Source organism: Psittacula echo, assembly GCF_963264785.1.
Source record: "Psittacula echo genome assembly, chromosome: 2".
Classification (NCBI taxonomy): Eukaryota; Metazoa; Chordata; class Aves; order Psittaciformes; family Psittacidae; genus Psittacula; species Psittacula echo.
The window spans coordinates 73,221,253-73,244,851 of NC_137737.1; the positions used below are offsets into that span (position 1 = coordinate 73,221,253).

The window sequence follows — 23,599 nt, forward strand, 5'->3', positions numbered from 1 at the left end:
GAAAAGTGCAAGCTCTGAAAGAAAGTGATAGCTATGGAAGATCTGGGTGTGAAATGCCCAGAAAGGTACTCCTCTCCAACAGATAGTCCTTATTTCTGCCACCAAACTCCTATATTGTGCAAATCACATGCAAGACTGATGTGGTCATTCTCCAAGGGCATTGAGGTGATATCATCAGGGCCATCAAGTGGGAGAAGTTCTGAAGATGCCAAAGCAACAGCTAAAGGAATCTTCCTTTCCATGTACCAAAAATCTTTGAAACACCCATAAGGAAGCCATTAACTTCTGGTGAGTGAGGTTCAAAAAACTCAGTATGGAACCACTTTCAACACAGAGAAGGGCTGTCCTCTGCTCTTCATCCCATACAAGAAGACATGTAGCTACAAGGCAAGTCAGATGCCCAGTGAAAACCTTTTTCCCCTTACCTTAGGTCAGCTTGTTGATCTGACTTCTCTCTAAAGAATTCTCTTCTCTTACACTATATCTGCAGCAGAAGCCAAGTGTCTGGACAAGGGTGGTTTTTTGCCACCCAATGATTGAACAATTTCACTAGCACCACAAAAAGAGTCCTGAATTCTTGGTCCAGTTTCATCACTCAAACTCAGCTGTACTGCCCTTCACTACAGCTATTATCTGAGCTTTCTCCTTGACTACTATCTCCATAACCAGCACCAACCTTCTTGTGCAGCCTCTTCTTCAGCTAGGTCCTCAGTGGTCACTTCAGATAACCTGTCTCAGTTTTAAAAGAAAGCTTCCAGTGCCATTTCTCTTCTAAATGATGCTGATCCACTTCTAACAGCCCTCATTTAGATTATAGCACAGTTGTTCTGTCTTCTGATCCAAACTACCTAGAACACCTAAATCAGAGAGATGCTCTCAGATTTCACTTATCTTACCCAGTCACATCCTAGCTCACTGAAAAGTCTTGTCAAGCCTCAGCTATAAGAGTCTGGAAAATACTTCACAGGCCCGCAGAGATGCCTAGTGTAGAAAAAAAGCTGTAAGGACATAGTCAAGCACAGAGAAAACCTCAGAAGTCAGACAGGCAACACCACAAGTCCCTATTTAACTCCAAGGACAAGACTTTTTCAAGAGTTTATGAATATAGCCCAATCCAAAACAAAATCCCTTGTCCCAGAAAAGATCTTGAGACCATCTCAGCCCATTCCAAAGTCATACAAAGATTATTCAACACTGTGAAACATCCTCTCCCTCACACTTTGTCTTTCTCTTAATAGTTGGCTCATTTGGCTCAAAATATTATGAAACAGACAGCAGCATCAGAATGCTACAGAAGGTCCCCACTGCTCTGCATCACACTGCATTGTGTTGTCAGACATAACCTGTGTTAACTCACCTGCGGTTTTCTTCCCTGAAGGATTAATTCAGACACCAGCAATTCAAGCAGATTTAGTGAAAAACTGTAAGAAACAATTACTATTCCCAATAGCAGCAGCAAACTTTAAGCAGTAACTCCTGTCAACAAATACCCCATATACTTCAGCAGTTCCCTCTAGATCTGCCATATTGTAAAGTAACACTTCATTTTGTTTTCCCTATCCTTGATTGTCATGCCAGTTATCTGTAAGCAAACTCTTCTCACTTAGGCTGGAACAGAAAAATAGCTCAGTTCATACAAGAAGTCTGAAAGTCCATATGTCAGTGCTGCAAAACTAGAAGAAATTGAACACATCAGAAAACAAAAGATACTTCAGGCATATGTAAGAACACAAGGATTTCATCCTATTCATATTAAAGTTAGTTTCCACTTTGGGGGAAAAAAAAAATAAAATAGAGAGCAGGAAGTTTTCTCTCTTTGTCAAGACAACATAGCTATAATCTTTATAACACGTATTTTCCACAAGAACTAAAGAGAATATATTTTTTTGCCAAAACCCAGAAACATGTACCTGCATTCTTCATCAGGGTCCAAAATGCTTAAAAAAGGCTGCCACTACGCCAAAGCAATACCTTCTGCAATAACTGATTTTGTATCCAGATGAACAAGATATACATAAAATCTTCAAAAGGTAACATTCAGCAAGTGACTTGAAAAAAAAAAAAAAACTTTTCAAGAAGGTAAGAACAATTTTCTGCTTGAACAGAAACCTTATCAGCTCCTGAAACTACCCTTAGATGCAGCAGTTCCACAGCTCCTCATGTATGGAGGAAGTATGTAAATCTCAGCACATCTGGACAACACTAAATCGTTAACAGAAAAGAACAAAACTGTTGTTGGCTAACTTTGTGGCTTTTTTGAAGCATGTGAAAAACTCAAGTCTGGGAATAAACTGGCAATTTCTCAAGTCCCAGAATGGGACAGATAGAAGTATCATGCACTACTTTGCTCATTACCCGGCACTACATCACCACACAGCACGCCAGCTGTGACACAGTGAAAATGTTTAGAAAGACACATAACTCCAAATCTGGACAGAAGACTGCTCATTGAGGAGTTTTTCTCCCTTCCCACTCAAATTGGGAAGCTGAGGGACTGACATCAGCCCTAAAGTTAGCCATCAGCTTCTCTGAAAGCTTGGAAAGGGAGGGAAGAAATGGTGGCAGCTACAGCTGCTTAATGACAGTGATTCTGGCGGCCGTTTTCCTAATAACCAAAACCCAACAGCACAGGAGGTGGGCAGCTAATTGTCACATAAAAAATAAAGCCCAAAACAGAAAAGCCCCAGTGGTAGAGGAGATCCAACGAAGAGGTGCAGAAAACTAATATACTGGAGGGACACAATGTCTTACTGCTTACAAATAAATCCTTTCACTTGTGATACAAAGTTCAGGTTTAGGCACAACCAGGTCTGTCCTGCAAGCACAGCCATATATTCAGAATGTGCAGAGAAACACATTTCCTCAAGTATTGTCTTCAGCCGTAGTAAGATGTATAGCTGCTCTTTAATGCCTGTTTTCAAAACAAGGAAAGGTCAAAGCAAGGACAATAGCTCTAAGCAAGTGATGCCTTTCAAAACATGAGGACTGTTATGATCAAGTTTGTATATATTGTATCCTCTCTTACTGACTAGAAGTCTCGGGGTTTTACTGGATACAAAATACTAACCAAGTTATCAGTTACTTTATTTATCCCTTTATCTAGAAGCCTTCACATCAGTATCTCCTTGCAAAGTGCTGACCTTCCAAGCCAAGGCACCCCAGCCAGCCTTGCTCCAGTAGTTGCCTGCAGCCCTTCTGCCTCCTCCTTCCAGGTGGAGGGCTTTACTGTGCCACCACTGCACAGCCCCTTCCTGCTGGGGAAGAGGGAGTGTGTACTGCTACCACATCATCAGCCTGTCAGAGTGTCGTGGTTTAAGCCCAGGCCGTAAATCAGAACCACGCAGTCTACTTCCCCCCCCGCCCCCCAACACCTTTCTTCCCTCCGCTCCTGGAGGGACGGGAAGGAGAATCAAAAGAATGCAACTCCCATGGGTTGAGATAAGAACAGTTTAATAACTAAGGTATAACACAAATCACTACTGCTACCACTAATAGTAATAATGATAAAGGAAATAACAAGGAAGAGAATACAACCGCTCACCAACCGGTACCTCACCCCCACCCTGCCATGATCCAGCCCTTCCGGGAACTCTCAGTTCTACATCCTGGGCATGACGTGCTGTGGTATGGAATACCTCTTTGGCTAGTTTGGGTCAGGTGTCCTGTCTCTGTTTCCTCCCGGCTTCCCCTCCTCCCTGGCAGAGCATGAGACTCACAAAGTCCTTGGTCAGTCTAAACATCGCTGTTATCAGCTCTGTTCCCAGGCCGAAAGTCAAAACCACAGTGCTGCAAAAGCTACTAAGAAGGAGAAAAAAATGACTGCTGCTGTTGAACCCAGGACACAGAGAACAAGGGTATAACCTCCACTGAGTATCTCTGAGGGTCCATGCTGCGAGAGGTAGGGATCAAGACAAAGGAATGGTGGGTGCTCTCTGCTGATCTTCACACCAACATGAAATAATGTTCTTAAAACAACCACCATTATGGGACTTGAGGGTCAGGAGGCTCATGACACTGAAAGTTAAAAAACATAAACACAAAGCTTCCCCCCATCATAAAGATAGGACAGAAACTTGACAGAAGTTTTCACACACATCTCAAGTTTCACTACATTTAATGTGTTTCAAATAATAGAGGAAGTAGTAGGGAGCTGACTTACTCCTGTTCAAACTCCACTCAGAAGAGGCCTGGGCACTCAAAAGGTCCTCTCACAGCTGTCCAGAACAATAGCACTCCTTTAAAGTGTTTAAGGAAGAGACCCAAAGCACCTTCTCTATATATAAAAGTCTCATTACTTACTAAAAATGCATTAATTACTACAAAGTTCAACCAATGTTCATATCTTGTTACAAGGAATTCACAGGAAATAGTTTAGGAGTAGGAGCCTAAGAAGAGTCAGGTACAGCTGAGGTACTGAGAACAATGACCAAGTCATGGTAACAAAGCAATCAAGGAATCAGGTGAAAATTTTATTTAATAACCCTATATAGAACTGATGATGCGTAGTCATAATATTTAACTTCAAGCAGCTTGTCACCTTTCAGCATTACTTCAGGAGTATCAAGTTTATTCACAGTACACCACAATACCTAGATAAAGCAATTTCTTTAAATCCATAAACAAGCTTTCTTGAAAAATACTTATTCTGTTCCTGACCAGCATGCAGTTTCACTCCTGCATGCTTCCACTGAAAGGGGCCATCCTACCTATATCCTCCATTCCCACTGCCGGCTATATATTCCTGCCATTTTCTCAGCATTAGTCCCTGCGTGGCCAACCAAGGTCAGCCATTTCTGAAGACCAACCAACCAACAAAAAAAAAAAACCAACCTGAAAGAAGGCTTTCAGCCAGAGCAGATTTTAAGAGTCCTCATCTTTTCCTAGCAGTTACTTTAATAGCAACCTCCTGCATTAAGCACATGTAATCTTCCATTCCCTGCCCTAGACGTACTCCTGCATCATCTGTCTCTCATCAGCTGAGGATTTTGATCTGGCTGGGCTGGAGAGCAGCAATGCTGATAGAGTCATTGGAACAACCTGAAGCAAAAGGCAGCAAAACCAGGAATTTTGCTTTTGTTTTCTTCTCCTCACTCTGTAGTTCCCGGCACCTCCCCAACATTTCCACTGGATTAGTCAGCTTTTTTCCATGTAATTAATGAATTAAGTGTGGCTAAATGCATTACCAAAGATAACAATATGTTAGGAGTGTTAGTTCTGCGAGGCTGGTTTCCATGCTAATTAAGCCCTTCCTCCTATGAAATTGTTTAAAAGCCTAATAACTTTCAGCTAAATCCTGATCAAATACTGCTTAAAAGGTACAGCTATATACATATGGCTACTACAGTATCTGATACATCTTTGAAATCCATATTAAAGCATTATCATTTGCAAATAAGCCTTATATCCATTTTGCAGATGACAAGCTCGGGTACAGGCCAGGGAGAAAGACAATTATATCAGTACCATTACACGTCTGCTAGCCATGTTTCAACAGCAGTCCCAGAGAGGTTATAACTGGAGTTGCACAAAGACTTTTTTGCTTTACAGATGCCAGGAGTCACACACTGAAAACTGCTCACTTCTGAAACAAATTACTCTCAGTTCAGCCTCTCCAGAGGCTGAGATAATTATGTCCTGGTGTATTACTGCATTAACTGGCACTACCTGGTAGAGGCAATGCGCCAGTCCTCAGCTGCTTTAAAATGGGGCTCAATGATAACTGTACAAGAGAACAACAGGTTTTATAGTTCATTCCATAGAGGGTGTTTCTCCAAGCTGTCTGGAGTAGTGACTTGCCACCTAAGTTGTTCCAGATTCATGTTGTGCACATAGTCGCTCCTTTGTCTTCCTAACCCCACCACGTACACCAGACCCACAGGGGAACAACTGAAAACCCTGCAAGGGGAACTCTGCCTTCTGTCATCTGCTTTGCTAAAAGCATGAGATATCCATATACACATCCAGCAACAGCTGAGGAAAGCCTTTATTACCATATTTTGTTTTCCTTGCTGGTTCCTGAAACAGAAGCATGCAGGCTTTTCTTCAGTTTTGCCACACACAGTATTCCCTCCTAAAGGGTAATGCTGCAGCTACAATTCCTTTACAATTCCTACCCTGCCCTGCCAGCTGAGCCGCAATGGCAGACCAGTAACAGAGAGAGCAGTATGTTTCCCAAGAAGACTGACAATAGAAACATCAGATCAAGTGAGGCTGCCCACTATCACAGGCAAGTCAGTTTCTCTTTCTGCTTTCCCGCTTAACACAAAGCTGCACTTGACGAATTCAAAGTAATGAACATTTTCAACATATGTATTTTTATCACCAAAAACCTCAAAAGGAAAAAGAAAAAGTCAAAAGGTCTCCCTGCAAAACTTCATCCTGGAATTAATGTGATTAATTTGAAAGCTTACCAAGTGTTGTCTTATACAAGTTATTATACACAAACACCTGTAAGGAGCCAGCTATTCATAATACCAATGAAACTGTCGTACAAAAATAAAGAAGTGCTACTTGTGGCACTATGATTAAGGCTGTGTCAGCAGTTTGATTTTCATGACTTTAACACCCAGCTGTAAAAACGGCCTTCAGTAGAAGCAAGCATATTGCGCCAGTATCCATAGGGAACATGGTCTCTGTTTTCACTGGGTAAAATGCAAGAGTCAAATATATTTTAATACACAATCTCCAAATAGTAAGATACAGAATTTTCAAGTCGTTTTTGGATATAATCACTGCCAAATAGGACTATAATTTAAAAGACAGTTTGGTAAATACTACAAGACAGAAACTTGGTACAGTGCACGAAACTGAGAAATAGAGTGTGTGATTTTCTATTTTGGCATACGTCCTTCAAGAATTAGTGGTACACCAAAGAAACTGTGTGCTAATACATAGTTCACAGCTTTAGATCTTTGTAACTAGGCCACCATTTGCTTAAACATAGAACAGCATTAACAGATTTACATTTGAAAAGGCACCTTGAAATTCTTGAAGCAAGGAAATCTGTAACTGAATAATAAGCAGTAAGTGACTACCTCTGTGTATGTACAAAATTAAAAGCCCCTCCTACACTGACACAAGACCTACATCTGTCCCAAACAAACATGAAAAATGCAGCATTTCAGACATATTTTAGGGATATACTATTGAAGAACTACAATAGAAGACCATCTTCTTTTAAAGAAAAGACAGAGTCAAACCACAAACAGAATGTGACCAGAATCCAGAAGAACTTCTTCGCAGTGTGTTCTGATGTGTCAGGCATACTGCAGGGGTCCTGCATTTTATTTAGCTATTAAGTTTAATTGTGATAAACATTACAGGCTAGCTTAGAAGGCTTGCATCCTTGACTGCCTCAGTGTGGAAAAGCTGTAATGTCCACATTGTAATATTTAGTAAGACTGATTCCCTCCTCCACACTAATATATAAACAGTTATGTGCCTTCCACATACATAATGTCAAAGGCAGCACGGTCCTAATATAAATAATAGAAACAAGAGTAGTTTTTCCTCCTGCCCTTTCCTGTATCTTTTCCCCTTATCCCACATTAAAACAAAGCCTCTTCATGAAGATAATCAGAGGTACATGTAGAACTAGGAAGACCTAAAGGTAACACACCTAACAAATTCTGCAGACTTATAAACCCTCTCTTCTTCCATCTTCCCCTCAGGCCCAAACATGTTAGGGGGAAAGTTGAATACACACACACAAAATGTTAAACTAAAGAGAAAAACCCTTATGTTCAGATAAGGGTTAAGCGCAATCTTTTAAACCTTGTTGAGAGGTATTTGGGTTCGGGGGTTTGCAGGGGGGTTTTTTGTTTTTAAAAAAAGAGATTTGACTTGATACGTAGCCAATCCCATTCCCATAACTTCAGATTATTTCTTAGTGAAAACAGTTAAAAAACCAAACCAAAACAAGCCAGCCACCCATACTGAGAGCCAAGAACTGGTCAGGATCAAACTGGTGACATTATTTCACTCAGCATATTGAGCTGCTCACAAGATTTCAGACCTTCATTAGGAATGTAGGCTTGTACTTCCTTCAAAAGAATCTTTCCCCAATTGATTTTTGGCCACCCTCTCCCTTTTCCTGCCATCCAGGGCTATAAACTGGCCCTATCCTGTCCTTCAACACACAGGCCATACAGTAGGTGCCAACATTTGTAAGTAATTATAGGAAGGTTTTACAAGGGGAACATGGACAGTCATTAGCTTACACCAAAATGCCACAGTCTTACTGAACCAATAGACAAAAATACCTGAACTCTCCAGAGAGTTTTGGAAGCAAAATCATTACATTTTTGGCTGGAAATACAGTTTAACAAAGTTACAGTACATACACAATAGAGAGCAATATAAGACACATCACTGAGGCCAGGAAAGGTTGAAATCAAACATGCCAGTCAGTCCCTCAAAGAGAAAGACTAGAGGGTCATGGATGGATAGAAGCAGCAGTGACAACGTAGCTGCAGTGGTGTGCAGAGGGTGTTCAGGAGACTGGTAGAGATTTGGGCGCACCGTTCTTCTTCAGATCATCTCCAAAGCAGCAGATTCACAGGAACAGTACCAGTAAAAGCACTCAGTCCCCATTTCTTTAATTGCATATACACACACGTTTACTGCACAATATACCCTTCTTGCTAGAAGAAACAACACAAGTAATCAAATTCTGTCACCTTTAGAGCACCCCTATAGAGTGCTCCAGATAATATAAACACTTCCTCATTGCAAGATGAAGTGCTAGTCAGGACAACACAAGCATGAGCCCCATCAGGCAAGCACCACAGGCACTCTTCACAATCAGCAGAGCATATATGCATATAGCCAATACAATTGACAGCACCAGTCTTCTTATCTCAAGGTAGACACCTGCATTTGGTCAAACAAGCCTACACTCTCAACCAGCTAGAAGGTTCTTACCAAAACAGCTGTCTAGACAACTTGTTCAGGTACAGAAACAGTTAAGCAAGAAGGTTCCTGCTCAAGATGACAGAATTCACCACCAGTAACACCCATTCGTACAAAGGAAATGAAATGGTTTTAATTGATTAGTGAAAGTTCACCATCATATTTTGAAATCACAGTAATTCCCAGAGAAGCTGAACCTATTTACCCAGTGTCAAGACTAAACTGCTTATCCACCATAGCAAGTACTAGTTGTATTATTTCAAATGCACATGTGCAGGCATTTCCTGCTTGACACACCTTCATGTTAAATAAAAATAACTTAAACCATCCTGTTATAGTTCATTCAATTTATCAAAATTGATAACAGCATCATTGCTTCAGGATTTTTAGCAGTCTTAAGGTTCTGTTTGTTTTCAGTTTGCCAAGTCTGTTACACTTCCCTTTAATTGATCAAAACAGATGATGCGAGATCCCAGGATATAATTAAAACTGACAGTTTGTGTGTGACAGATGAAGAGCACTGTAAAAGGAATCAGCAGTACTTCCCAAAATGAGTTACTTTCCAATTTTAAGTAAATCTGGTCTCTCATACTGTTTAAACAAGAAAAGCAACAGACAACGTAATTATTTGAAATTCTACCTACACTTCTCACATAAAAAAACCAACCAACCAAACAAACACCAAAACAGCATAAAAATGCATTTCCACACAGGCGTTTTTTATAAAGATGACTAAATAGTGATCCAACATAACTGTGTATGTCTGAAAGTACAAAAATATTACCAACAGAAATGCAACAACTGTCATTTCGGAGACACAGTCAGTATTAAGACCCCTTTTTCATTCTTGAACAATGAAGAGCTCAAATCAGAGAAAAAATCTTCCAATTTTAAAAAAGGACTGAAACAATCATACATATATTCAACTATAAACGGCTGCAATAAGAACACAAACATTTAATGCATATCATGTGACTTTCAGAATTTTAAGAAATCAAATACACGAAGCAAAACCACACAGTTGTAGGAGTTATTTCCCTAAAATGGGCGGGGGGCAAAGGCATAAACTGAAGTTTAACTCCTAGTCTTCATGACTTCTTTGCCATCACATCTTCAAGAACAGTTATACAACTTTATTCCACCTTCAAAAATAAAATGATGTATGCTACTGAGCCTGCAGTCCTACAACCACAGACCCCCCCCACTGCTGTTCAAAGGCCAGCCAGATTCTGAAATGGCTTCCAGCATCACCGCAAACACTGAGGGGAAAAAAGAACAACAACTTGTAAGCAAAGAGGATGTGAAGTTGTGCTGGTATAGACCAGGCTTAGGCTTCAGCAGAGCAGCACTTGATCAGTAAGACAAACCAGCACCAGCAGAGCAGCTTCTGGGAGGTGTCTTCTGAAGTATTATGTCTTCTTAAGTATATTCCTTCTCCTCTATGATTCTTTCATTCCCATGCAACACAAATACCTCACAAAGATGGAAGAATATAATGTTTTGCATGCAGGTCTGAAGAACCAAGTATGCCTTTTATACTGTATTGTACAATTTTAATAGTATTTTAATTTCAGAGGCAAACGGCATGCTAAATTTTGGCAGGAATATGTTGACAGACTACTACTGTGTAATCATGGAAAAGTTACACTGACATCAAAACCACAATTACTTAGTTGTATGAAATCCAGAAAACACAGCCAGAAATTTCAGCATTTCAAAACCAAACCTGCTCCACAGTAATGCTTATGCTTCCAGAGAGCAGTATCAGAGCTAAGGGAGGCAAAGACACTGAACAGCAGCCAAAGATAGTGGCTGTTCCTCATCTTTCTAAAAAAGAAATCACCATCAAGAGGAAACTATGGGTCACCACCAGCATCACTGATGAAGCCAGCCATTGCTATGGTAGCTAAAAAGATACTGCATGCATGAAATAAATGTTAGGGAAAAAAAAAAAACCACCCAAAAAACCCCACAAAAACACACAAAATAACCACATCCCATGACAGCATGCTTGCAATTTAGTAAGTAGCAGCCTAAACAGTCAGATGTTGTTTCCTAGTTCCAGAATAGCACCAACATAGTTAAGTTTACAGGTAGTGGACTACACTAGTAGTCAGAAGGGACTGCAGCATATCAAATGAGAAGCATAAAAATCAGAAACAGGATATGTACAGGAGTAGACAGGAGTGTTCCCTGCCTAATTTCAGGTTTTATTTCCTTCTACACATATATACCATTCTATGTGCATTGAAAAAGGCTTATTTCCATTCATAAAACGGTAAATAATGTTCAAGCTACTTCTGGCATGGGTTCAGACATTACAGGTTAAAAAATAAGAGAACTGTCTACTCTTTTCAGAGGAGGTAAGAGTGGTTTAAGGCTTCCATTGCAGTATGGTGACATGCTACCTCAAAGTGCCTATGAATACACAAGAACCAGTTACAGTTGACCTGACAGCATATCTATTTACCACATGCTTCAGCACCATCCTGGAAGGTGAAGCTTTAGAGATTTGTATATGATATACATAACACAAAGAACATCACCTCCTTAGGAACTTGGAAGAGGAAAAAAAGCCAACAGGCACATAATTAATAGCTATGCAAGTGTCAGATATGTAGCAGGGTCAAGGTATCTTCTTATTACAGCGAAAACGCTCATCTAGACATCCAACACTGCAAATTTTTTCCTTCTGCATTAGATTTTGCCACAGGCTGCAGGAATTCTCCTTTGAGAAGAATTTCGAAGCAGCAATAAATGTGCCAAATGACAGCTAAAGCAAAGCCCTGCAGAAATCTTTCATAAAATTTGACTGTATCTTACAATATTAATAGTCAGATTTTTCCAGAGCAAGCATATTTTCTTCCTGTTCTGTCAAAGGTACTTAAGCACAGCAAATGCAGCACAAGCTGGTTTATCCACTTGAAAGGTTCTTGCAAAAAGCCAATATCCATGGCATCTTACACCTAAGGCAATTACGTTTTCGTGGATAACACACCTGCTGGATCACCAGACTTGACAATATCACAACTTTCTGATGCTTAGCTAACTTCTAACTAACCAATTTGACTGCACGATGCAAGCTGTACCATATTCAATGCAACAGAGTTGTCTCAGGGTACAGCAGCAAATGCTCTTCAATGGTACTTGACGGTGAACTAACCGCAACCAAATCATAAAGTCAATTGACTTAAGTCCTTAGACTTAATTTGCTTGCCATCAAATAACATTTGAGTTACAAAGCAAAATTCATTTCTCATCTGAAAAAAAAACCCACAAAAAAACCCCACAAAAACCAAACAACCCCCCCAAAGCCCCCAAACCTTTATAAGAAGAAATACTCCCAAAGAAGGAAGCCTGCCTTAAGGATACTACTTTGTGTATATATATTTGTGAATAAATGTAAAGAAAAAATGTTGCAACATTTACATTGCTTGTGAAGAAGTTCAGTTGCTTAACACATGTAAAAAGCACAGGTGACAACAGATAAGCTGGTTTACATCAACTTGTTTGACAGGCTTACAAAAGCTTCATTATGAATTTACATTGTGAAGTCTGTGCACACCCTAGAAACGGAACAAGCTTTAGGGACTTCCCAGTCCCTATAGCTTTGTTAGAGCAGACTAGAGAGAATTACGTTCTTTTCATCTCACCTCCTGTAACAGCTTTGCTTAGCTGAAAATTTTGGACATAACTGAATCCCTCAGTTCATATACATATGACCCAAAGGAATTCCTTAGCCAAGGTCCTAAAAAAACAATTAGTGAATTCATGCAAAAGAAGCAGGAGGCAACAAAAATATTGAGGGAAAAAAAAAGAAAAAAAGAAAAACAAACTTTTATTTTGCTTATCTGGCTAAAAAGCAACCAAAGTAGCAAGAAGAGATTTAAAGAGAGAACACACACCTGTGAGAAAATTAGACTTTTAGCACACTGCTGACTCACTCTTGTGTCACTGTTCACCTAGTGCTTCAAGGAAACCATGCTTTCCAAACTGCGCCCAAGCTGTGCTGCAACAGTGTAGGAGAAGCAAACCCAGCAAGCTCAAAAGAACAGATACTTAGTCAGGACTCTACTCTAGAACCAAAAGTCTGAAGAAGCTGGGATAGAAATTTCTTGCTAGAAATTGTCAAGAGATAGAAAGCAACCACCTTCTGCCTCCTAGACTGAAAAAAAAGCATATTTAAGTACAAAAGAAACTTGGTCTCAATACTCCTCAAAGAAAACTGTGGTCAACAGCAAGCATCACTAGGATGAATACCAGTATCACAACTGCACTGAAAAACCTTTTATTCAGCTGCCTTGGATTACAGGGATCAGAGTGGTAACCTTTGGCCTGTGTGAAGAACATCTCATCAGCAGGTTTAAGTACTCCATCTTCCTTGTCCTTCTGCATAAGCTATCTATTTTCTAAGAAACTGACTGCCCTGTGCAGAAAGCTCAACAGCAAAAAGGATCTGAAAGAGAATCAGAGAAAAAGACCATAACTTCGTAGGAGAGGATGAAGTCACAGGAGAGATTTTCACAGGAGTTCTCACTTCAGTTTTGATTGGCTGTAGGTATATAAAGAAGAGGATGCTTCAGTTCTTTAAAAATCTTAGGAAATAGAGAAATACAGATTCTGTCTAGACTGACAGTCACCACTCTTCATTAAATTAATAAAACACAAAACCCCCAAGACTAAGCAAGTAGCATGCTGCTGGCAATGGGATATATTCTGCTCTCGTCAGTCTGGGAAGCAGTGGCAATAGCCCCCTCTGCCTATCCACATCATTAGAAAATTTAATGAGAAATGTTGCCTGGAGGAAGTCAACTTCCCAAACCAAAACTGGGTACCATGCTTCTGTTTCATATCTTAGTACTGTTAACATGAACTTTATAGTGTTATTTTTCCTGGAACATTCAGAACCTTATCTATTTTCAAAGCAGGTACAAATCACCATATATAGTACCTTAGAATTACCTGCTGTTCACAATGCTTTCAATCCACATCCTGTACATATCCTGTTCAAACACAAGGAATCAGATTGCCTGCACCGGTCCTTTTGTTAATAACTGCTAGCTGAGCCAGGCTACCAGAACTTCTCTCTCCGGTAAGCAACTAGAGAATAGACTTCACTGGCAGTCACAAACACTGAGCAAAGCTGTACAAAGATGGAAAGAAAAAAGGGAAGTTAATACATCGAGCCACATATGAACTAATCTTGCATCTGCCATACCTTTTATCATTAATATCTTCCAGCTCACTTACAATTGAACACCACCACTAATTGCACTATTTTGAAAGGCAGTGGAATACAGCTGAGCTTCTCCAGGCAGGCACAGAGAACAGCCAATATCCTGGGCTCTCAGTTCTTCCAAGAACCCAAAAGCCCTACCAGTCTGCACATATTGTTGTAGAGTATGAAACACAGAAAGAAAGAGTAAAACAATGGATCACATATTTATAGGTTGCTTTTGTAGAAGGTCCATGCACTAGCTGAATTAGACTTCCTGGTAACCCTCCTCCCTTCAACTGGGGAGCCGAATCAAAATTCAGGCATCTTTCTGAAAAATATGACCTCTGTTTTTCAGATAACATTCTAATATCTCATTTCAGTATTTGTTCTACTACTTTTGAATAAAATACCTTTTTCTCAAGGGTTTTGGATGAAACTCAATAGCAACACTTCTTATTTATATCCTGTAAGGGGAAAGACCTGGAATTATATTTTAGGCAAGCTTGGGTTTCATGCCACAGCCTCTATTCATTTATTGCAGAGTTTTCAACAAGCCCCTTATGCTATCTTGTCACAAACTGCAGGTGTTCAACTTCTGATATTGTGGAGGACTCAGAATCATTGAAGTTTACGTTGGAAGGGAACTCTGTGGATCACCCTGTCCAAGATCACTGCTCAAGCCAGGGTCAACTAGAGCAGGTTGCTCAAGGACATGTCTAGATTGGTTTTAAATATGTCCAGGGACAGACACTCAACTTATCTGGGCAGTCTGTTCCAGTGCTTGATGACATTCATCATGTAAAACAAAACAACCCCCCCAAAAAAAATCACAAACAACACACACCCTCTCAAGTGAAGTTTCTTGTATTTCATTTTGTACCCAAATAAGGATTCCTGCATCTCCATGTCCTCAAACTAAGATAAGAACCTTCAAGGCATGTGAAATTCTCACTCAAGACAACTCTTTGCTACTCAGCAACTGAAGTAAAAATGGTTTCAACCAATACAATATTTGTTTAAATGAAAATGCAGCTATACTAACACTTAGCTTTAGCCAGAAACCAAGACAATATTTATTTTAATAAAAAGGCAGCAGTGCTAATATTTAACTGTAGCCAGTTTCAGCAAAAGCTATCCTCTTACGTCTATGCAGAAAAGCAATCCCTTGGATTTTATCCTTCACCTGGCAAACCAACATCCTGTTTCTGGTGCAACAGACTGTACTGTTTCTCTATATCCACCTTCCATGTGTACATAAAGTCCTCAGTGACAAAGATTCTCTCCTCACCACTTGATCACAATACCTGAAAAGTTTTTCTAAAAAGTTGTTTAACTGTTTGCTTTACAACTCTTCTCCAAGAAATTAAGTTTTCAGACACAGAGTATCAAGGAGTTTTATAGTCACTCTCCCTACCAGCTATTCATTACTTTTCTTCGTATTAAGCAATGCGTCATGTTCTCTTACTCATGGTAGTTTGCCCCACAAAGTCTGTCTTGCTTGGTTTCATTCTCAACAGCCACATTTACATAAAGAACATCAATTCACAACAGCAAGTCTTGCTTTCTCAGTTACCTTTCTGCACCCTTGATACAACTAACCCTTTTCAAACTATGAACTGTAACACCTGCATAAAACTTGCAGTGTTACAGGAATAGCACAAGCTGTAAGCAACTGACTGAACTTCTGATACCAGAAAGCCAGAGGCAGATCCCATATTCTACCTACACCAATTAGAGAGTGTTCTTGCATTTCTGCATGCACTTACTTGACAGTCATACTTACACTATCTTGGGGCTTGGCTGAAACTTCTACAGTCGCTACCTGAAGTTTTGCAAATGGCAGTCGAGTCTGACAGTCCCTGCAGGCAAGGGAGTAGAAGCTGCTGCTAGTACTGCTGCTGTTAAGAGCTCTCAAGGCAGAAACACAATTGCTTTCTTCACCTAAAACTTCCAATAGCCTCTGGCCACGTATTGACAGTCAAGTTCTAGTGCATCGCTTCATTCAAAACTGAGCTTGGTAAGTTCCTCTTGAATGAGCTTGGTCTACGAACTCTTACCTTACTGTCTCTCCAAGCAGGACAGCATCAGACAAAATGGACATTATTCATTGCTTATAATCCAGTGACTGAAGGGGAAAAGTAGAAATGTCAACATATAAACTCTTAGACTCACCCAGAGTATTTCTTGGTATTTCTCAAGGAAGTCAAATATCTAAATACTCTTACAAGCATCAGCATTCAGAAAGACAATCAGGCTGATTTCAGTGCAATCAAACTTTCCAGAAAGATATTTAAGTGCAATTTTAACAGACTTTTAGTCATAGTGCCTAGAAAACAATACTGTCAAAAAGTACTGATTTAGTAGCTTCCTCAAATAACAGACAAGACATATCTCCATATATAGAATTGTTATATTGCTATTTGATTCAAACCTCCCATTTTTACAGAGTAATTCTTCAAGGTTGCAAAGTTTGAAAAGTCCAGCACATCTATTTTGCATTGTGAAAACACTCTTCCAATAAAAGTCATGTTCTAGTTTTGTAAAAATTTCATTTTCATTTATTTTTTATATATTATTTTTTCATATTTTCATTTTAAAACACACAATAGGCCTGTTTAATTTTAAATACTTTTCCTTAAAGAAAAAAGTGCTATGCATTACTCATAAGTACCAGCTATACCTACACAACACTTACATGTTTTATCCATCCAACTACAGCAATTGCCCTGCTCTGGAAGCAGTTTAGTAAAACAGTGACATGTGGTACCTCCCACTGCTGTGGTGGGAACAAGGGAAATTTCAATACTGCACAAGCAGTATACATGTCCATTGACTACACGCTTAATCTCTTATCAGTAATGCAAGTTGTACAATGATACTGATTTCACTCTAACCCCACGGGTAAATTCAGAATCTGTAGAGGCTCATTTATCTGTTTTGATTTCATAAAGACCTAGGTCCAGCCCTTGCAGTCAGAATGCCTTTGAGTCTTGACAATACAGTTATTGAATTTGTTTTCCTTTGTGACTTCACCATGCATATTGCAAATCCTTCTGCTACTTGGCCAAAGGTCACAAAATCACCCTCCTATCAGTAACACATTCACCCTTGCAGAGAATCTTCCTTTTAACACCTTGTTAAAAGGTCTATCTGGAAGAGAAACAAGCCATCTCAACCGGTTTCGTTAACTGGTGCAGTAAGCTGGCACAAAGCAGGAGCCTCCAGTTACGCACTCTACTTGCGCAGATAGCCCATCCTCTTCTGGCATCCTGTAAAGTCTTATGAATCCCATTAGAAGTCTATAAATCAGAAGTTACAGCTGTGCACATCTCTGTGGTATAGTACAGGGAAAAGCTGAATCATCAGTCAGTTGCCCCATTGTTAAAATAAAGCCCTACCTGAGCTCAATTTTCTCCACCATAGCAGAAACAAAATCCCATCTTTTGTCACTGGAAAAGATGGACAATCCAGATGTTCACAGCTATACAGAAGTTCTGAAAAATAAAGAGTTGTCTGATTTCAACACTACGATTGAGCACACTTCTTGTGGCATCATCTCAACTTAGGAAGGGCTGCTACAGTTCAAGCAGCACTTTGCTTGGCCCAAGTACTCTGACGACAAAAGCACAACTCTGCACTTGCCTAAAACTGCCACAGTCCAGTTAGCTTAATACTTCTCTCTCATCTATCCTAGTTCAGCAAATGCTCTCAGAGTACACTGGCCACACAAAACCAAAAGCAGGTTCTTTACACAATGCAAATGTGCCAGCTCATTTTTAAAAGAAATCTGCTGTATCAGAAGTGGCCCACTTTAATAAAGGGAGTTTACCACCTGATTCTGTTCTGTGCTTTCCTCAGCCTGAAGGAATCAATGCTTTTACTTCCCACCTTGAAAGAGCACAGGTTCCACGGAAGAATGTGAAACACACCAACTCTCTCTAGCCCAGTAATTAAAGTAACTACCTGGGAAAGACAAGCCCAAGCTCTAGCTTCCACTTCAGCCTATTTGTACATTTTACACATGGTAATTAAGTTTAAAACAGATGGCACTTAGACATTCTCAGAAGAGGTGGGACATGAAAATCTCAGATAAGGAACAGAATCCAGACCTCCCATTTCTGGGCTAGGCCTTTCCAAATAAAACAAAAGTTATTATGTAGAATAAAGAAAAGGAGTGAAAGAGGGGAAAGAATGAACACTACAATGACTTTCTTTAAAGTTAACCTAAGAAAAGAGGAACAAGGATTCCCAGTGGCAGATCTCAAAATGATAGAGGAGTACAGGACCCCAGAAGAGGTCATCCCTAACAGAAAAGCTTCCATCCTACCACAAGATTTGCTACAGTCTTGTCACTAAGGCACCCAGCCTCACTGGCTAATTTTCAGATATCCCAGGCCTTTACTAGCTCAGGTTCTCCTCGCCTTCCAATGCTAATTAATATGCCTGACACAGGTTAAATTAAGATGGAAAAGCTGCTTTGAAAAGACAGTTAAATAACAAAGAACACAGTACTGAAAGAATCAGGAGGCTGTAGCTATAGGCCTACTAACTTACTATCTCTAACGAGAAACATACTTCTGTTAACAAACTGGAAGACTGATCACACAGCAACCAAAGTAGCCCTTGGGAAAGCTCTGACTGTCCTCCTGCTAAAAATACGAGCATCAAGCAAAAATGTTAATATACACAGATTATTGGTTCTTCTCTTCTCAGACATAGTTATATCACCCTGTCAGACAGCTGCTTGGAGGGGTTTCCTCAGCCCACTATTGGCAGACAGTTGCTAACTCACAGGAAGAGTGCGCACCAAGAAGTGTTGTAAGAACACATGAGAACAGACATAATGGGATAAAACACAAACAGCAGGTGAACATTCAAAGCACAGCAGAGGTTCTCTTGGATAAGAGATGAAATCTGCTATGAGTCTATGTTGTCTCTGGATTTACCCCCTCACAAAAGGTCAGGTGACTCTGCCACAAAAGAGAGCATTGACTAACACTGTCTCAGCATGAAAGAGCAGCATGTTTTAATATGTACTTTTCCACAATGCTCATGGTCTTCCAAACAATCTACACCTGCCTCACGAGTTGATCTGTAAGTATAACAGGACAAATCACAGTTGAAGGGAAAGGTGCAAACATCATGAAGTTCAACAAAGCAAAGTGCAAGGTCCTACTTGCAACTTGGGGTTGGGGCAATCCCAGGAACAGTTACAGGATGGGTGGAGAAGTGATTCAGAGCCGCCCTGCAGAGAAGGGCTTGGGGGTGTGGGTTGATGAGAAAATGAACATGAGCCAGGTTCAGTGTGCACTTGCAGCCCAGAAAGCCAACCGTATCCTGGGCTGCATCAAAAGGAGCGTGACCAGCAGGTCGAAGGAGGTGATCCTGCCCCTCTACTCTGCTCTCGTGAGATCTCGCTTGGAGTATTGTGTGCAGTTCTGGTGTCCTCAACATAAAAAGGACATGGAACTGTTGGAACAAGTCCAGAGGAGGGCCACAAGGATGATCAGGGGACTGGAGCACCTCCCATATGAAGGCAGGCTGAGAGTTCGGGCTGTTCAGTCTGAAGAAGAGAAGTCTGTACGGAGACCTCATAGCAGTCTTCCAGTACCTGAAGGGGGCCTATAAGGATGCTGGGGAGGGACTCTTCATCAGGAACTGTAGTGACAGAACAAGGGGAAATGGGTTCAAACTTAAACAGGGGAAGTTCAGGTTAGATATAAGGAAGAAGTTCTTTACTATGAGGGTGGTGAGGCACAGGAACAGGTTGCTTGAAGTCGTAAATGCTCCATCCCTGGCAGTGTTCAAGGCCAGGCTGGACAGGGCCTTGGGCAAATTGGTTAAGTGCGAGGTGTCCCTGCCCATGGCAGGGGTTTGGAACTAGATGATCTTAAGGTCCTTTCCAACCCAAACCATTCTATGATCCTAAGATTCTTTCCAACCATAACCATGCTATGGTTCTATGTATGAAGCTGCCACTGATTGAATACAAGCCATAAAGGAAAACAGCTCTTCAAGCTGGATTGTAAAATAAGCAATAATGCTTACTATACATTACCTACTTAATAGGTTACACTAATCACAGTCCATACACCCAGCACACGCCAAGTGATAAGCAACGTGCAGCAGAGCATTTTTTTCCAGGAAATGGGCAACACTTACATTGCAAATAAGGTGTTTGTCAAATACAACTAAGCATGCCCAGGACAGCTTATATTTAGCACCCACTTGCCAGCAAAGACACAACAATGCAAACCTCTTCGTGGGCAAACAATCCAACCAAATATCCAAGCTGCCTATTGGCAGCACACCACAAACTGCATACATAAAAACCCTGCAGGTCTCACCAGGTTAAAACTCACCACTGGCACACCTTTTTTGTCATAGTGCAGAAGTTGCTCCAAGGGAAACGGACTGTTTGTTTGCGGGTTTTTTTTTTCCTTTCCATGCCACCTTTCTCCTGCACCTTCTGCTCAAAGCACCAGGACTGTGAGAGCATCATTATCCCTATGAGTAACACAGCCAAAGAGAGTGAAGACTGCAATGAACGCACATGAATACAAAACAAGCAGCCTGGAGAGATGTTTTTGTCTGGTTATAAAGCAAGTACTGATGGTGAAAGTAAATGAATGGCTGATCAGTATGTCAGAGAGACAGATGACAAAGAGCACCTCTTGAGTGAGGAGCCCGCTCAGATCAAACCCAGCTTCAGGCTGCCCCACACCTGAGCTGGTACTACTGCACTGCTCTCCTTTGTCACTTCAGACCATCAGGATGAAGGATCCCAGCACCAGCTCCTTGTATTGCCTTTTCTACGTTCGGCTCCTCTCTCAGGGATGCTTACTTCATACCTCATCACTGCACAGCTTTAGCTGACCTCGTGGGAACTCCTGGTAAAGGGTACTATAGGACAGTCCAAAGACGAAATATGAAAGTGATACACCCCCCCATCATACACAGACCTAGTGGAAAACACCTCAAAACCCGGGGCAAACAAGCCTAAGCCACGCGTGTGTGATGCCAGGAAAGCCTCTTCCCACAGGGCAGCCTGTCCGCCTGTGCGGGCTGTCAGCGAGAGCTCCGGCAACCCGCACATCACGAACTGCTAGGGAAGGCGGGTAGCCGCCTCGCTAAGAGGTGCTTGAGGTGCTGGGAACGCACCCGCAGGGATGTGTCCGCCGGGGCCCGGGAAGGACGGACAGAAAAACGAAGGCAGGGTGGTCGCTGCCTGCGAAAGCGCCCGGCAGCCCCACACCAAACCCTCCGCCGCTGCCCGCACGGCTTCAGCCACGGCTCCCTACGAGCGCCTCACGGTGGGTCTCACCACTCCACAGCGCGGGGAAAGCCTGGGGCCGAGGGGAATCCCCACCGTTACCTGCCCGGTGATGCCGGTGATCAGAGCCACCTTCCTGCCGTTCAGCTCCTCGCCGTCACCTCCGGCTGCCGCGGCGCAGGCACGCGTCTCCCTCGCCGGCTGTGCCATCCTCCCGGCGGCAGCAGGCGTAGCCCAGGTGCAGAGATTTCCCCGGGTGGATGCTCACGGTGGCAAGGACAAGCAAGGCGAGCAGGATGCCGGCTCGCACACGGGCTGCCGCCACCCAGAGGCTACCTCCGCTGTCCCGGGCACCGCGGCATTTCCGCGCTCCCGCCCCGCCCGCAGGTGTAGTCCACCGCCACCGCCCCCCAGCCCCCGCGCAGGCGCGCACCCGGCGGCGGCCCGCGCTCCGCTTCAGCCACCCCGACCCTCCCCTTGCCTGGTCTCGCCCGGCCCCGCTCGGCCCCGCAACCAATCCAGAGCCCCGGCGCTTCCTTAAAGGGGCCGCAGACCCGACTCGCCGCCGGGCAGCGCCGGCGCGCTAGGGCTGAAGGTGAGAGCGGTGATTGGTTGAAAGCAGGGGGGTGTGGCCTGTGCGGCTGCCGCCGCGGAGGCGCGGAGCCGCTGACTTCCTGGTCGCGTGTCGGAGAGGAGGATGCGCCGCTCCCACGTGAGAAGAGCGGGCCGTGGCCCCGCCCCCCCAGCTTAGAGCGCCCCCTGCGGCGTGGAGGAGCGGGACCGCGGCGTGAGAGGCACCGAGAGGTGCAGGTTAATGCAGGGGCGGGTACTGCGAGTTCCTGCAGCCTCTGCGCTCGCTACCTGGTCGCCGAGGTCTGCCGGCTGGTTTAGGTGGTTCCAGATCGAAACTGCAGTGGGTTCAAGCTTAAATAGGGGAAGTTCAGGTTAGACATAAGGAAGAAGTTCTCTGTGAGGGTGGTGAGGCACTGGCACAGGTTGCTCAGAGAAGCTGTGCCTACCCCACCCGTGGCAGTGTTCAAGGCCAAGTTGGACGGGGCTTGGAACAACCTGGTCTGGTGGAAGGTGTCCTTGCCCGTAGCAGGAGCTTCGAACTAGATGATCTTTAAGATCCCTTTCAACCCAAACTATTCTATGATTCTATGACTCCCCATGAAGCGCAGAATCCTCGGGGGGGGGGGGGGAGGGCGGGGCTAAGCTGGTCCTCCTCAGCTTTCCCACCTGTGGGAATACTTGTTAATAAATGATCCAAAGGCTTCTGGAAAAGGGATTATTAATAAATAACTCTTCTCCTGATTGAACACCAATCAGCAGCTTCTTTTACTGAGGCATCATGTTGCTGTGTCTACAAAGAAAGAAGGGGCCTGCCTTTATTTTGCTGTTAATCATACAATCATAGAATAGTATGCTTGAATGGTGGGACCTCTGCATGTGCAGACAATTGTATTACTATGATTTTACTATTATTATGGGTTATTACAGCATGTGGTCAAAAATTACTTAGGTTCATCGAAAGCCCAGACTACATTTAAAAAATATTAAAAAAAGATGTGGAGCACACTGCTTTTCAAGTGGAAATGTACTCTGGAATCCTGATTGCTTTTTTGCACACTGCTCCTCATGGTCTCAGTTTAAATCCCCTTGTTGCAGCCTCCTTGTCAGTGATAGAATGGAAAAACTGTATTACATCACAGTTACTCAGTTACAAGATGTCATCCCAGTCGTACCATTTCTGCACCTTGTTTCCGAAGCTTTTTCCTGGATGCATGCAGATTATTATAGAGTCAGCAACACTGGCTACTTCTGTAAATTAATTTCATTCCACTAGTGATTTTTAATGGGTGTATAGAGGAGGAAAACCACAATTAATATGAATGCCACCCTCTCAGTTTTGAAATGACACCAGAGACATAAACATATATGAAATTCTGAGAGTTTCAGGACTCTGTGCACCAGAAATAAGGCACAAAAATTATTTTTATTTTAAAACTCAGAATTTGAGATTAGAGGGAGTTTATTTACTTATATAGATCATTCTTTCTTCTGCTAGATCAGAGCCGCATAAAGCAATGCATGACCTACAATATTAAAATTGTCCTTTATGTGGCCAGATAAACTTGTAATTTCTAGCTTTTGCTGGTAGTCTATTAAATGTACTGCAAAGTAAAGCTTGCCTTATT

General features: G+C 42.2%; 2 protein-coding genes across 2 annotated transcripts in view; both read right to left on the reverse strand.

Annotated features, from left to right (window-relative positions):
• GMDS (GDP-mannose 4,6-dehydratase) overlaps positions 1 to 21,611 on the reverse strand; it is a gene marked incomplete at its 5' end in the record, with an annotated part of 421,709 nt that extends 400,098 nt beyond the window's left edge. Inside the window, one exon of the mRNA XM_080610674.1 lies at positions 21,504 to 21,611. Coding sequence (XP_080466800.1) covers positions 21,504 to 21,611 — 108 coding nt within the window. The remainder of the gene's footprint in view (positions 1 to 21,503) is intronic.
• A 537-nt stretch (positions 21,612 to 22,148) lies between these two features.
• Positions 22,149 to 23,599, reverse strand: part of MYLK4 (myosin light chain kinase family member 4) — a gene marked incomplete at its 3' end in the record, with an annotated part of 173,188 nt that continues 171,737 nt past the window's right edge. The window contains exon 13 of the mRNA XM_080609674.1: positions 22,149 to 22,325. Coding sequence (XP_080465800.1) covers positions 22,149 to 22,325 — 177 coding nt within the window. The remainder of the gene's footprint in view (positions 22,326 to 23,599) is intronic.